The 15,984-nt window shown below is 33.5% G+C and overlaps 1 protein-coding gene across 6 annotated transcripts in view; it reads right to left on the bottom strand.

The window, feature by feature from the left end:
* LOC106458486 (nephrin-like) overlaps nt 1-15,008 on the bottom strand; it is a 98,992-nt gene extending 83,984 nt beyond the window's left edge. For all 6 annotated transcript variants that reach the window (XM_022384709.1, XM_022384710.1, XM_022384712.1 and 3 more), the window contains exon 1: nt 14,734-15,008. In XM_022384709.1, coding sequence (XP_022240417.1) covers nt 14,734-14,797 — 64 coding nt within the window. In that variant the 5' untranslated portion in view covers nt 14,798-15,008. The remainder of the gene's footprint in view (nt 1-14,733) is intronic.
* Nucleotides 15,009-15,984: the final 976 nt, after the last annotated feature.

Genomic DNA, 15,984 nt, shown 5'->3' with positions numbered 1-15,984 from the left:
TTTGACAAATGTCCAGCAATCCAAAAATAATCTCTACTTTATTAATACAATACATTACTGTTTTACCTTATTTATTTTTAAATTCAATCCTTAAAATACTGATAAGATTTAACAACGGAAAAAAAAGTGTCATTGCTGGCTAAGGTGCATTAGAGAAAGCCATGGTTATTTCCTGAATGAGACGCCCATCGGGGAGTTAGGGTAAATGCTCAGCTTATGGACTGCTATCTTAGCTACAGGAGTTTGATGAATCCAAACAAGAAGGAGCTTTTACTATTTCTAAGAAAACAGTACCAATTGTTGCCATACACAATGAAAGTATAAAAGCCATTCACAGAGTTTTCATTTTTGTGCCGTATGAACCAAAGTCACTAAAATCTTAACGTGTTAGTATTTCATATCGCAGGTTAAAAAGCCCATGAATATAAATACCAATTACGTTTGTTGAAACCAGATCTTTTATAGATTATATAAATTTTTATCAGGAAGGCTTAGCACAGCCTATCGAAATGGTAGTTGAATATCTCCTCAATAGGTCATCAGAACTTTACAATACCATACAGTGTTTCCTTTTATAACAATATCTATATAATGACTGAGTCACAAGTTCTAGGAATGTCTATAAATGTCTATAATTTGAATTTATTGTTCTTTCTTCTTCTTCTATTTTTTTATTACATGATAACTCAAAACAGTGGTGTCAGATAAATTCACTGAGGTGACATAGTTTCAAGAGGAGTATCCGCTTGTATAAGCATTATTAATAACTAGTAGTAATTTTAAAACAAATCATAATTCTAGTGTACAAGATGTTATTATTACCCCTTTAGTTAGCTTTCTTACAGATATCTGGTGTTCCTTGATAAAGCTTAAGTACAGGGTGAAACAGGAATTACTAGCCAACAATAGATAAACAATAAATATTACAATTGGAACCTCATTGTATTCAGAACTTGGTTATAAATACAATCTTCCTCTGTCTACTGAAACAATGCATTCAAAAACAAGCAAACAGGCAATAATTAACATATATCAATATATACAATATATATAACTATTCAATCACAACTGTGTTTAATTTATTATATTTTTTCTGTTAACATTCTACTAAAATATTTGCCCGTGCTACTATGTAGGGATGATACAAATGTCACCCCCACTATCTTGTTTGCATTGTTTTTGAAGGATTGATATTTGCCACCCCTACATTTATTTCCTTTTTTGACATTTATATAAATATAATAACAGTTTATTAGTTGTTTGTGAGACTAAACCATAATTTCTTCATTTTAAGAATACCTAATGTGGACTGGCACTTTCTATAGAGTTTTCAAATAATTCACTCACTATCAGTTGCAGATAAGAAAATATGTCATTAGATATTGATATGTGTTTAGGTTTTGCATGTTCGTCAAGCTACAGTATGGAATAATTATCAATACTTGTAAGTTACGATTACTTGTTAGCTAATTTGGTATCTTACCTCTTAAAAGTCTTCATAGCAAGAAGTTTACATTAAAAAAACATAACTAACTGGATACGTTATCTTCCTTTGAATCCTATGTTGGTGCAGAGTGCTCAAAAAGTACTGTGTAGTAATAATGGTTGGAGACGGCTTGAATGGGTAATGAAGAAAAACTTTAATATAAGTTTAACTTAACAGCAAATGTACCTGATGATAACAAAACCTTGTCGAAACTTTGTACATTTGCTGTTATGTTAAACTTATATTAAAATTTTTCTTCATTACCCATTCAAGCCGTCTCAAGCCATTATTAGTCTCAAAGTGGGTTCCTCGTCATCGAATACTGTGGTGTAAGATGATGAAGTGCTTTTATGAACAACCATATGTAAGTGTGATTAAAGAAAACTTAAATCTGTAGAAATGTTTTCACTGAAAGAGAAAAGGTAATATTGGACTTAATATTTTCTACAGACTCAAAATAAAAGATTAAAGATTGAACAATGTAGTTTTATGAATAAAGCAAATTTGATACTCTTTCGTTATGAAACCACTTTGAGATCATACAGGTTCAAACCTAGATTTAGAACTCAGTTTTTTCTTAATCTTCCGGCATTGTGAATTACAATAATAAACATATATCATTATCATTCTGTGTTTTTTATATACAATCAGCTTAAAAGCTTTTGAGAGCAAAATTGCATTATAATGAGCAAAAATAGTTCAAAATCAGTGTTACCAACAAAAGTATAAAATTGTTAAAATACGTTCAAATTATCAAAGGTCTAACGTTTTCTTTACACCAAAAGTAGGTATAAATGTTAATGTTCAGTAACCCTGAACACAGGTTAACCAACGACAGATAAGATGGATCTATATCATAGTGAAAAGTATCAAACATACTGTTGGTGTGAACGTGCTTTGTAGTCACTATGAGAAAAAACCTATACGCTGGATAGGTGAAGTGAAAAAAAAAAGTGTCATTGGCCACTATTCAGTTCTTTGCATTATATCGCCGCATAATAGTAGATATAATAAATAAACTTGGTATTCCGAAAATTGTTTAGTGTCAAAGTCTAAGCTCTAAGTTCACTTCACCTATCCAGTGTATAGGTTTTCCTCATAGTGAATACAAGCACGTTCACACCAACAGTATGTTTGACCAACAATATAGTTGGAAATACATTGTCTATAACAGTGCAAGTCTATAATACGATTTTGATTCTACCTATCAAAACCTTTACTGCCGATTGATTTTAAATGGTATTTTTCGACTAAATAACTGCTTAAATAGGTAAAGATAAATAACAATATGGATAACTGACAAAAAATACATAAGTTAGAACTCATTGGATACATAACACAGAGTTCTTTGATCCATAACATTTAAAAAATCCAGTTTTCTTTTTCTTTAATATTTTTTATATTTCCATCGTGTACAAACGCTTCTAAGAACAGATGAGATAATGATTATGCTATTATTACAACAACGCCTTCATACAGCAATTATATCGCATAAATAACTCTATTGGATACACTTACCTGATTTTAGGTACGCACACATACGCTGTATACAAACATAATGCTTTCACTCTTTAATCCATATTATATATTAGAGGTTATTTTGAATGTTATTATTAGCACCAATCACCTAAGTTTAATTAGTAATTGCTGACTATTCATTATTAATATTTAAAACTAACTACTACTAAGTTTGTAGCTTATATTGTGGCTGTTAATTTGCTACCGTTTTCAGGGTAAGTTATTGGATTCCGGACGAGTGGATATTAAATTTGTCTATCTAATACGGAGACCCAGGATCGAATCCTAGCTTCTGCCACCATACACAGTGCTCATCAAGTCTCCAATTGAAACTATAGTAGATTAGCAGCCCAAAAATAATTAATTTTAATGAAAAAATAACTAATTAGTAGTTGGTCCTAGGAAATCTATTAAGCTGCTAAGCATGACAGTGATTGATATTTGATCGTTTAAACCTTAACGAAAGACTCACTTAAGGATTACGTTGTTCAAAGTTCATAATAACTCCTCTGTTCATACTTTCTATCGCATAGTGAACTCTTGAATATCTTATATAATCTTGCCTAATTACCACAATACATCAATTTTCATTTAAAGGTTACTTATATAAGAATGATAACTTTACCTATCTGTTCATTTACATTGTGCAAAGCCCCGCAGTGGCTCAGCGGCAAGACGTATAACGCTAAAGACCGGGTTTCAATACCCGTAGTGGGCACAACACAGATAGCCTATCGTGTAGCTTTGCGCTTAACAACAAACAAATACGGTGTAAGAAGCATAACGTAAATTCACTTGGGAATTCCCAGGTTATACCAATAATTCATTACTGCAAATTTCTATACTGTATATTATATTATTACTTACAATATATTTGTTTCGTGAAATATCACTATTTTGCACCGTCAGTCACGTTACTTTTTGTTAGATATACACGACTGTTTCAGTTTACGTTTAACGTGATTGTTAAATTTAGTTATTTTTAGAAACAATAGTTTATCACAAGTTTGTTTCTATAACTGCTTACGAATCATATGTTGAATAGCTCAATAGGTATGAGTTGGTGATTGTTATATTATTGCGCCATGTCATTTAAACTTTCCAGATTCTTCTCGTTCTTTCAATTGAGTATTGTTGCATTATAAGATCTAGTAGGGTGTAGAACATTATACCTCTGTCGGGGTATAAATACGCGTTAAAAAATTAGTTCCAGAGTAAGATAGATGTAGAATGCGTGATTCTTAGTTTAGTCATAAAAAGCATATAGCGACGGTTTTTAAAGTGAAATTATCACAGCTTCAATTGTAATAATAGAGTAGGATAATTTGTCTTATCAATTGTGTTCTAAAGACATTGAACTAGCCTATGTGGAATTTGACGAAAAACATACAATATTTTAAAACTCAAGATACAACTGTTATAAACAACAGCATAATGAACATTTGTATATATGTATGTTTTAGTTGTTTTAATATGTTAATTTAAAACAAGTAGATTGTGTGCTATTTTTTTATTGTGGAAATCTTTCGCCAACAAATTACAGCCACCTAATGTAAAAAGGCCGGTCTATACAGTGCCTTGTAAAGTATTCAACTCCTAAAAATAATATCACATTTTGATTAAATACAAATAATGTAAACAATTTTTTAATAAACTTGTTTTTATTCAAACTCTAATGTTCAAACTTAACACTGTTATGTGTGAAGGAGGTGGAATGTCAACAAAAACTGCAAAGAAAATATATAAACTGAAATTGATTGTGTGAGTATTCAACCCCCTAAGTCAGTACTTGGTGGAAGCATCTTTGACAGCAATTACTGCTGTGAATCTGTTTGGATAGGTCTCTACTAGCTTTGCACAATGAGATGGCGTAATGTTTGCCCATTCCTCCTGGCAAAATTGTTCCAGTTCTGACAAGGTCTTTGGGATTGTTGATGGACTGCAATTCTCAATAAATGCTCTACTGGATTCAAGTCAGGACTTTGACTGGACCACTAAACGACATTCACTTTCTTCTTTTGAAACCATTCCAGTGTGGCTTTGGCCTTGTGCTTAGGATCATTGTTCTGCTGAAATGTAAATTTTCGACCCAGTGTTAGATTCTTGTCTGACTTAAGCAAGTTTTCCTCTAGGAGTTGCATGTACTTGACAGTGTTCCTAAATAAGTGAGCAGCAAAAGACGACATGATCAAGCTAGCGAAAAAGTATATTGAAGCCCATGGAGGGATTATAACTGTAAAGTCCAAGAATAACCAGCCAAAGTCGAACCCAGGGTTTGCTGACCATAAGCAGGATGTCACTGAAGGTGACAAGAAATCAACAGACAAAGGGAGAAGAGATGCTATCCTTGGTATAAAATGGTGTAGATTGCAAGAAAGTGCAAGTCTTTCACCAACAAACAACAGCAGAAATCTCAACATAAAGCAGCTGGAGCTACTCAGAAATAGGGTGCCTGCAAGAAAAGAATGACTGCCACTATGAATGCTGCCAACAGACACAGAATCAAGACAACTCGTCAGATTCACCACAAGGAGGAAGTGATATGAACATGATTAAACAGTGCATGCTTGATGATCAGCTTAAATTCATAAATGGTTCAACAGTACCAGTGGTGATTGGAGCTATGTTAGGGACAACAAGGTGAAAGTCCTACGAGATACTGGGTGCAACAGTACAGTGGTGAGAACCAGTCTAGTATCTAATGACCTGATGATGGTGAGAAAGTTCATTTAGCAAAAATGAAAATGGACAATCCTAACTATGTGTGAAACTATGAGGCCATGGTTATGAAGGCATCCATGTACGACTTGGTGATCGGAAATAACCAGACGCTAGAAATGTGGAGGAATCAGACAGAAAGGAGACTGGTGAAGCATGGGCACTTACCACAAAAGCTCAAGAATAGAAAATCAAGCAAGAAATCAAGCCCCTGCAAGTCTGAAAAAGTGACATCCCGAATGTAGGTCTATGGAAATTGAAGGAAAAACAGAAGAAAGACTCTTCACTGCAGAAACTTTGGGACGGTGCCCAGGAGAAGGTCGAGCACAAGCCAAAGGGGAATTAGACTTACAGAATAGAGGACTAGAAGAGTGTGCTGTACTGGATTTATCAAGAAAGTTCTACCTGGGAAGTTAAACAGATCATAGTATCAATGGAATATCAGTTTCAAGTAATGTATTTGGCTCACAAGTCGATTATGGGAGAACACTTAGAAGCAAAGGAAACAGCAGACAGAATCACATGTAACTTCTATTAACTGTGACCAAATTCTGCAGGTCATGTGACATCTGCCAAAAGATAGTAATTAGAGGGAAGATAGCCAAGGTGCCAGGGGGTGAGATGCCTCTCACAGATGAGATGTTCAGCAGAGTAGGTGTGGACTTGATCAAACCACTAGCACCTGTATCCAACAAGGGCAACCAGTATATGCTGACAGTAGTCGAATAACATGTTGCCCAAAAGCCATAGCACTGCCAAAGATAGAGACAGGGTGAGTAGCAGAAACCCTCCTGAAAGTGTTGTGCAGAGTAGACTTTCCAAAAGAAGCCTTCAGTGACATAGGGACCCAGTTTACCACAGAACTGATGCAAAAGGTGTGCAGACTCATCAACACTAGGCTGCTCTTTACCACGCCATACAACCTCAAATGTTTGTGAGAGAGTCAATGGAGACATAAAAAACACGCTGAAGATGTGACAGGTGAGATCAGGTGACTGAGACAGGTACCTGTAGACAGTATTTTTTGTTTATTAAGAAGTTCCATAAGTGAGTACAGGATTTTCACTCTTCAAGTTACTGTGTGGAAGAACATTATGAGGTATGATACAAGTATTGAAGGAACTCTTGGCAGGAGATAAAGAGTCAGAACTGAGGAACACTTATACTTCAGAAACCTGTCATCTTTATGACAAGAAGGTCAAGGATCGTCGTTATTTGACGATGTTATTTGACAAAACATAAACAGTAAATGTGGTATATTTATTATCTTTAGTTTATAAGTATTACAAATAAGGATAAATGTTTTTAAATATGATACATTTATCAATATAAATTTCGTTTTGGCGAATTGGGTGATAAATTCTTCAACTGCTGTGAACAATTGCTTATAATAGATAAAAATTTATGGTTTATGAGACTGGATAAGTCATTCGTGAATTATATTGCAACCCTTTACAAAATTGTGGAAGTAATTACAAAATGATCACGAGTCAAATTATCGAATGAGAAATAATATGCAAATATGGATACGAAATTCAAACAGTAACAAAAAATCTGATTATTGAAATAAATGCATTTTTTATACATCGAAAATTCTGTTTGTTTATGGGTAATTTATAAGGTTCATCATGATATTCCAATGGAAAAAGTTAAGAAGATTATCCTGTAGTAAAGAGCCTGCATTTAGAAATTGTTTATTCGAGTTCTAAAACCAAAGCTCAAACTGGTGTGTAAGTTCACTTTGGGCATAATAAAATTAATTTACAAGCAAATGCATGGGCAATTAAACGAAATAGTTAACTTTAGTTAACGATATTTATACTATTAATCTCATGATGTTATAATAACGATTTATTTAGTATAAAAGCTGACATAATCACTTATATCAATCTGCAAAATTAACAGTTAGCAATCAAGTACACAATATGACATGATTAAAATAATACATATATAATATAAGCACAATGAAAAACATAATCTAATCAAAACTCATACTACTTGATCTTCGTTTAGAATCAATATGACTTCATTAAACTTCAGATCAACTAATATTACAGAAGAGATCCTTAATAGTCAAGAAGCGTCCAGACGTGTGTGTCTACTCATATGCTGGCCCGGCAAGGCCAGGTGGTTAGGGCGCTCGACCCGCACTCTGAGGGTCGCGGGTTCGAATCCCCGTCACACCAAACATGCTCACCCTTTCAACCGTGGGGGTGTTATAATGTGACGGTCAATCCCACTATTCGTCGGTAAAAGAGTAGCCCAAGAGTTGGCGTTGGGTGGTGAAGACTAGCTGCCTTCCCTCTAGTCTTACACTGCTAAATTAGGGACGGCCAGCGCAGATAGCCCTCGTGTAGCTTTGCGCGAAATTCAAAACAAAACTCATATACACTATGTTAAAAATTTAGAGAGCCACGTAACATCTTGCATTTGCCAGAAGTTTCTTGCAAAACTATGACGAGTAACACGAATCATTTATTTCTAACATACTTTCGATCGTACAACTTTATAGTTAACATAACAAAAGTTTAAATTTTTTGCTAACTTATATATAATACATGTGTGTGTGTGTGTGTATTTGCATAAATGGCTCACAATCGTTATTAGAAGTAGTTGGGTAAGAATAAATAATTCTCAGTGTGATTCGTCATACCATTTCACATAGTTGTGCTTTTAAATTAAGGACAATCATTCAGTCTCCTTTGCAAAAAATGTCCAAGATGAAATATACTAACAATGTCAGCATAAAAACATTTCTTTATTTAAATATCTTCCAAATCATATGTTTGGTTTCAATACATTCACAAAATGAAATGACAGTAGGTATGTTTTTGAAAACTGCAGCATATAGCTCTTCGATGCTGTAATGTTGTGGGTATTATAATGACGCTCAACATCGAATAACATTCCATAGATTTATTAATTTTCTATTTTAAAATTACTATTAAACATTTTTACTTTATCGTTGGCATAATAGTTATTAATCTTTTGTAATAAGTAGATCAAATTTTCCTTAATCTGTGGATCTCTTGTTATTGTTCGTTATTAAGCACAAAGCTACACAAAGGTCTACCTGTGCTCTTCCCACCACGGGTATAGAAACCGGGTTTTTAGCAGAATAATTCTGCAGACATACCGCTGTGCTAATGGGGTCACTGTGGATTTAAAGTGGCTTTTAAACTTTCAATTATAAAATATACAGTGCCTTGCAAAAGTATTCACCCCTACCTGCAAAGTTTCCACATTTTGTTACCGTTCCAGCTTGCAGTCATGGACTCTAGGACTTGTTGTTGCTTAACAAGCTCTTGAAGATCACCAACTATAAGCCCAAGTTGCTCGCCTCTCTTTATCCACTTATCAAAGTCAGTCAACATGTTTTAATAGTGTGGTTGTGACATTTAAAACATTTTCGCCACCACTACAGCTGTGTATATATAGGACTCTTTGCCACTGTTGTTTACATCTACTTCTACTGCCGTTCAACACTGTCAGGTTTTATGTACAGCATCTTGTAAGAGTATTTGCCTCCTGTAAATTTTCCACAATTTGTTGCCATCTGAGCTTGCAATCATGAACTATACGATATATTTATAATCTACAAAATCTACTTCAAACTCAGAAAGCTAAGAAAACGCTGATATTATGTACTGAAAGAAAATTAGAATATTCTCAGTTGCTTTAGTATTCAACACATTTTATATGGATATCCTAAATCAGTTTAGGTGTAAAAGATTAGATTGAAAGGTCACAAAATTAGCATAATGGGTTCTGTCTGTGTATAATCAAAGTGGTGTAACTTGATTTCAGAGTAAATGCATATGTTTAAGCCACAACGCACAGAGTGATACCACAATCCACCCATGAAGACCAAGGAGCTTTCCAAACAATTCAGGGATAAAGAAGTAGAGAAGCACAGATCGGGAAAAGAGTAAAAGAAAAGTTCAAAGTCGCTGATTATCACTTTGAGTACGGTTAAGTCCATCATTAAGAAATGAAATGTGCCTCATACTCGCCGGTCACTGCCCAGATCAGGCCGCCCTTCCAAATTAAGCAGCTGGGCAAGCAGGAAACTGTGAAGCCAACAGTGACTTTCAAAGACTTGCAAAGTTCCAAGCCTGAGATGGGAGTCAGGTTCATACATTGACGATATCCCAGTTCCTACACAAAGCTGGCCTGTATAGGGGAATGGGAAAAAGAAGATTCACTGAAAAAGAATCATCTTAAATCTCATATGGAGTTTGCCACAAAGTATGTGGCAGAATGTTTTGTTGGTCAGACGACAGTTTTGGTCTAAATTTAAAGCAATACATCTGGCGCAAGCCCAACACAGCACCTTACACAGTCAACACCATCCCAACTGTTAAACATGGTGGTAGCAGTATCATGTTATGGGGATGCTTTTCATCAGCAGAAACTTGGAAACTTTTCAGGATTGACGGGGATGATGCAAAGTATAAGTGAACCCCAGAGGAAAACCAGCTTGCGCCAGCCAATAAACTGAAACTATGTCAAAAATTCACATTTCAGCAGGATAATGACCCGAAGCTCAAGGCCAAAGCCACACTGGAGAGGTTTCAAAAGAAGAAAGTGAATGTTGTCGAGTGGCCTAATAAAAGTCCTAATTTGAATCCAATAGAAAATTTATGGTAAGACTTGGAGATTGCAGTCCATCAACAATCCTCAACAAACTTTTCATAGTTGGTGCAATTTTGCCAAGAAGAATGGGCAATAGTTGCTCCATCTCATTGTGCAAAACTGGTAGAGACCTATCCAAAAAGACTCGTAGTAGTAATTGCTTCCACCAAGTATTGACTTAGGGAGCTGAACACTTATGAATCAGCAAATTTCAATTTATATATTTTCTTTGCAGGTTTTGCTGACATTCAGTCTCCTTCAACATAACAGTGTTAAGTTTGATCAGTAGAGTTTTGAATAAAAACAAATTCATCAAAAAGTTTTTACACTATTTGTAATACATCAAAGTGTGACATTATTGGTACGGGGTGAATACTTTTGCAAGGCACTGTAACTCCAAGACGCAAGTTTCTGGTGAAGTAGGAAATGACATAATAACTATATAAAGAGAGTTACAGTCAGCGGAAAATATCTTCTAAACCGAAAGTATCAAAAGCTGGAGATCAAACATATTCAAAATATTCGATAAAGCGAATATCATTGATAAAAATAGCAGGTCCGGAAGACTATTTGGTCTTTCCAGATGAAACGTAAGTACATTAGGCTTACTTCACTCATAATACATTGTAAAATTGATTTACTGCAGAACTTCCAGAAACCATTGGTGTCAAAGTTGATCTTTTCACGGTGCGTCAAAATAACTGAAGGGTGCTTTGCATCAAGAACTCTTTTTTTTATTTACGGAAAAGCAATAAACAGAGAAGACCTATATTTGTAAGGCCAGAATATGTTAAAAGAATAAAGCTGTACAAAGTGTCTGTGGAGAAAAGAACTTTGCTCTGATTAGTTAAATATGAGATCATTGAGTGAGTCTTAGATTCTGCCAATAAGGCAAATACTCATTCGTCATGCTGGACGTCTTTTTGTATGAAAAATAATAATCCTTCAAGATACTGATCCCAAACAAACAGAGAACGCAATAAAACAGTATCTTAATAGAAGTAAAGGAATGGTATTATTGCATGCTAAGTGTGGCTTTGAACAGGGCTTAGACTTCACTGATGGCGAATGAATTTGGAACTACTTTGAGAAAAAACACCAAAGACAGAATCAAAGGAGAGGTTCTGAGCAATACTCCAAGACGCCTGGAATTCAGTTTTCATAAAGTATCTCAAAAAGCTTGAATATAGCACTCCTCATTGGCTTCAGTGATTTCAGCTAAGTAAGGTCACTAAAATATTAAGTAAATAAACTCTAAATTTGTTTTACATATGCATATGTTTTGTTTGTCATATAATATTAAGTTCTCGGCATAAAGGAAACTCAGTATGTTTTGTAATTAAACTAATTTGGTTGATGATTGTTGTAGTTGTATTTAAATTTAATTGCACAGTACTGTATATATATATATATATATATATATATTTATGTACACCCAGTTTCAGAACTACAACAATAATATAATGTAAGAAACACTTAAGTGTAACACTGTACTAGTGTGAATTTGCAGATTATTTTCAATTTGAAACGTAATATTACGTGTGGTAATACATATATTTTAGTATTAAATGATTCTGTAGAAAAAGGTAAAAACGATTGTTGGTTATTAAAATGCTATTAATGTCTTCATATACAGGAAGAGATGATCATTGTAATTATTAGCATTATGCACATATTTCAAGTTAATGTATTTTAATTTTATCAAAAATAGTGGGTGAATTCAAAAAGGTTTGATCACACCTCAGCTAATTAACTATAGTGTAGCATTTTATGATCAAAGTTACAATGATTATATATGAATATTATCAAAGTTATAAAGACAACTGGAATCATCGTCTATTCACTTGCGATTTAGAACTTCAACTAAAATATTTGATTCAAAAATATAAAATACAATATTATACATATATCTCTATGAATATGATTTTATTTTCTAGAACTAGTTCACTTGATATTCCTGAATCTGGATTATAACATATTTGAATACATCATTTCAGTGAAGACACTTTTTTATATCTACTACGAACATACTTTTGCAAACATACATAGGAGCTAATTTAAAAGTATGAGAAAGATGCAAGATAAATTATATTGGGGAAAGTAAAAGTTAAGAATCCTTTGATAAAAATAAATAATACTATAATGTAGATAAACATTAATTCTTGTTTGAATGAAAAGATTTGTTTATAATTGAGCAAAGAGGTCACGAACAGGTAGTAAATAAATGCTAAAATCTACAAATCAGAGACCCTAGCTTAATTGCTGAGATACCTTTGTCCATTAATATGCATAAATCATAAACGAAAGTAACGTTCGTTTTCCTTTCTTTTATTTTTCTCAAAAGTGCGCATGCATTTCTACATTTCTTTTTGTTAATAACATTCATAACCCCTTATGTAAAACAGGGACACATTTGAGAGTAATTATACAACTTAAGAACTGTTATCTTCCTGTAACAACAGAATCATTTAGAATAGTTTTAAACAGAAAGAGCTAAATCAGCCACATGACAAAAAATAAATTATTATTTAGAAACTGTGTACACATCTAGTATATATGTTTATACAATACATCAGAGGAAATTAAATATGCACTAAATAACCCAGTTATTTTAAGACTGAAACGGGATATTAATCAATCAAGTGTGCATCACTTACAAATCATTAAAATGTCGATCTATGAAACGAAAATAAGATGTGGGAAAGAACAAAATTTGAGAAACATAAGAAACGAAAAGTAGAAAATTCTCGTAATATCTTAACTAATACATAATTAAAACAGGCATATAATTTTTTCATTTTCCTAGAAACTGTACTGTTGTAATGACACTGTACCATTCTTTTTAAAGTCCTGTAGGTCTGATTACACGACACTTTTAGGTTGGACATAAACCCTGCATTGTTTTTCTTAAAAATTTCAGAGCACGGCAGTGATGTTACAATAGTTTAACTAATTTTAAATGATGAAAGATTATTCAAATTCTGCATTGGATGAAGTAATAGTGAATTCACAATTCAGGGTATATCTCCTTCTTCTTCGTTCCGCATAATGTGCATGTGTATTGCATTTTTTCCTGCGAATATTTTGTTTCAGTTGTTTGTTTTTTGATTAAATAGGACTACACTTCAACTTTTTTTTTTATTTGCTTTATCAGTTGCAGCCTCAATTGTTTAATTTCATTAAATGTGTTGATTCCAGTTACGCCATCAACTTTATATAATTTCATTGTATAGCTCAATATCCTAGTTGTGTATGAATGAAAGTTCTTATTTATTTATTTACTCCATTCTCTTTGGTGAGAAATTTTCTAAATTTGTAGAAATGCTGATTTGGCGCTTGTTTCATTTATTGTCTTTCATTACATTGTAGCAGTAATTCACACAAATATATATAATTGGAATGTTTCAGCTATTCTACATATCTAAGACACTTCGTATTGTAAAAACATGCTTCTCAATTTATTTCCAAACAGTGCTGTTCTATGTGTTTAGATTTACTGTATTTCATCGTTGGCTCTTTTATAAGCGCCATTTCTAACACTATGCTTAGAGAAGCTAAATGATTTTCGGTAAAATTCGTATTCACCATTGATTTTTTTAGTGTTAAAACGGAAATTTTACTAAAATGCTATGACTGACAATAGATAATCATACAACTACGAAGAGCAGTTACAAATAAATATCGGCGTAAACATTGAATGATGTACCCAACTACTACAGCATATTGATTTAACAGCTAAAATCAGGGTATAAGCGATGAAAGCGTTTTTTGTTTAAAAGGAACAATCACAGGTGTAGTGGGCTAGGAACGCATGAGCAGGGAGTACCTGTATTTTTTTATTATGTTTTTGCCGGAAGATCGTACCGCCACTATTTCGAATGAATCCCACATTAAACGGTAATGCAGTAGATTTCGCATTCCCGCACTACTTTATTTAACACTACACCACTTCGAAACAATTTCATAGAGAATAAATTACTATTAAAAGTAATAAGTAGTCATGATTTGATTTTTATAATACACGAACACAGGAAAGCACAAGAGATAGCAGGTTTAGAGCATTAATTTGTGATTCCACCTTGTTATTTAAGAATCAACATAACATAACCTTCATTTGTATCGCACAATATGCATTAGAAACTGTTACAGACGTTCAGTTATTTTTACATGTTCGCAGTGCCATAATATGATTTTTGTTTAATAGCAGAAGGAAAAAAAGAGTTGATTTGAGATAAAAATTATACTATTGTTGAAAATAATATTTATATATTAGTTACAAAGAATGCAGGATATCAAATTGGTTCATATTTATATACATTACTGGTACATAAAAGCACAATTGTTGTTTTGATCTACTTTATATACTGAAAACTTACCTGACATAGCAACTTGTATCAATATTAATAAGTTCAGATAACTGTAAAATCGTGACCTCTTCATTTCATCCTGTATTAGTAGTTTCTCTAGCGATATATTGGACTTCTCAAACACCAGATACTTAAAAAAGTAAACCTTTTATTATTTTTCTTTTCTTTCGTATAGTTAAAGACTCCTTAATGTGAAACAAGTTGAGTTCCTTAAAAAGGTTTTCTAGGAACTCTTAAATCCAGGATTTGCCCATGCAGTTAATGAAAGCCTACGGCACACCTGCTCACAGTCGGAGCAGCTAACATTCTGCTTGTGAAAGTAAAAACGTTTGGTTCTCGTCCTCTAGAAAAGGCAGTGATCACCGGCGCCACCTAGTGAAGTGTTTACTCGTTACATACGAATCCCGGTGTCTGACAATAACATGACTCACTTTATCAATATTTCATCGTTTGTAAAAAAACGAGAAACAGAATATTTTACTAAATTATGGCAATTATGAATGAAATTCTAAGTTCAGAAATAGGTGATGCCTAATACATGTGTTAAAATGTAGTCTACGTTAATCATTCAGAAAAAGAAAAAAAGACAGTAATTTCAGCTTCTTCGGATGATGACTTTGTGACAAAATCTAAACAGCAAAACTACATTGAAGTAATTTATTGTAATTTTGTTATTATGTTTGACAAATTATCTGAGAAAGTCCAGGCGTAGCATAGTAGTCAACGTGCCCGGACTATGCATCAGAGGATTTATGGTTCACGTCTCCCATTACTGGATAAAGTTAACGGCGTATTGGGACCATTGGTGCGCTCTATGAATGACATGTCAAAGTCCATTTTTTACCAAACAGAAGAAGCCCAAATCTTGGCTATAAAAACTGTTGACTAGTTACCTTCGCTCTAGTCAAACAATTCAAAGGTAGGAATGTTATGTGCATATAGTCTTTACTGTAGCTTTGCGCAAAATTCTTAAAGAAATAAACAATAATCTCTTTACTATTTTAGAAAGATTTTAAAAAGAAATAATTATGTAATATGCAGGAGCGAGGCTTTCTGATTCGTCTGATGATGGGTCAGTTGTTACCTAGTCTTTGACGTATGAATACGAGAGTTCATGGTATGCGACCAGTTGCGACATAAAACCTTCGACACTTTGGGGTAGAGGGTGCTCTATAAAAATGACGGTCAAACCCCACTATTCCATCAAACTGTACTAGCTTAAGATTTGGCAGTGAGTTCTGTTCAACATCTACTTTCCAA

Source organism: Limulus polyphemus, unplaced genomic scaffold, assembly GCF_000517525.1.
Source record: "Limulus polyphemus unplaced genomic scaffold, Limulus_polyphemus-2.1.2 Scaffold472, whole genome shotgun sequence".
NCBI classification, from domain to species: Eukaryota; Metazoa; Arthropoda; class Merostomata; order Xiphosura; family Limulidae; genus Limulus; species Limulus polyphemus.
The sequence above is the reverse complement of the archived record's forward strand: the minus strand, read 5'-3'. Positions and strand labels throughout refer to the sequence as shown.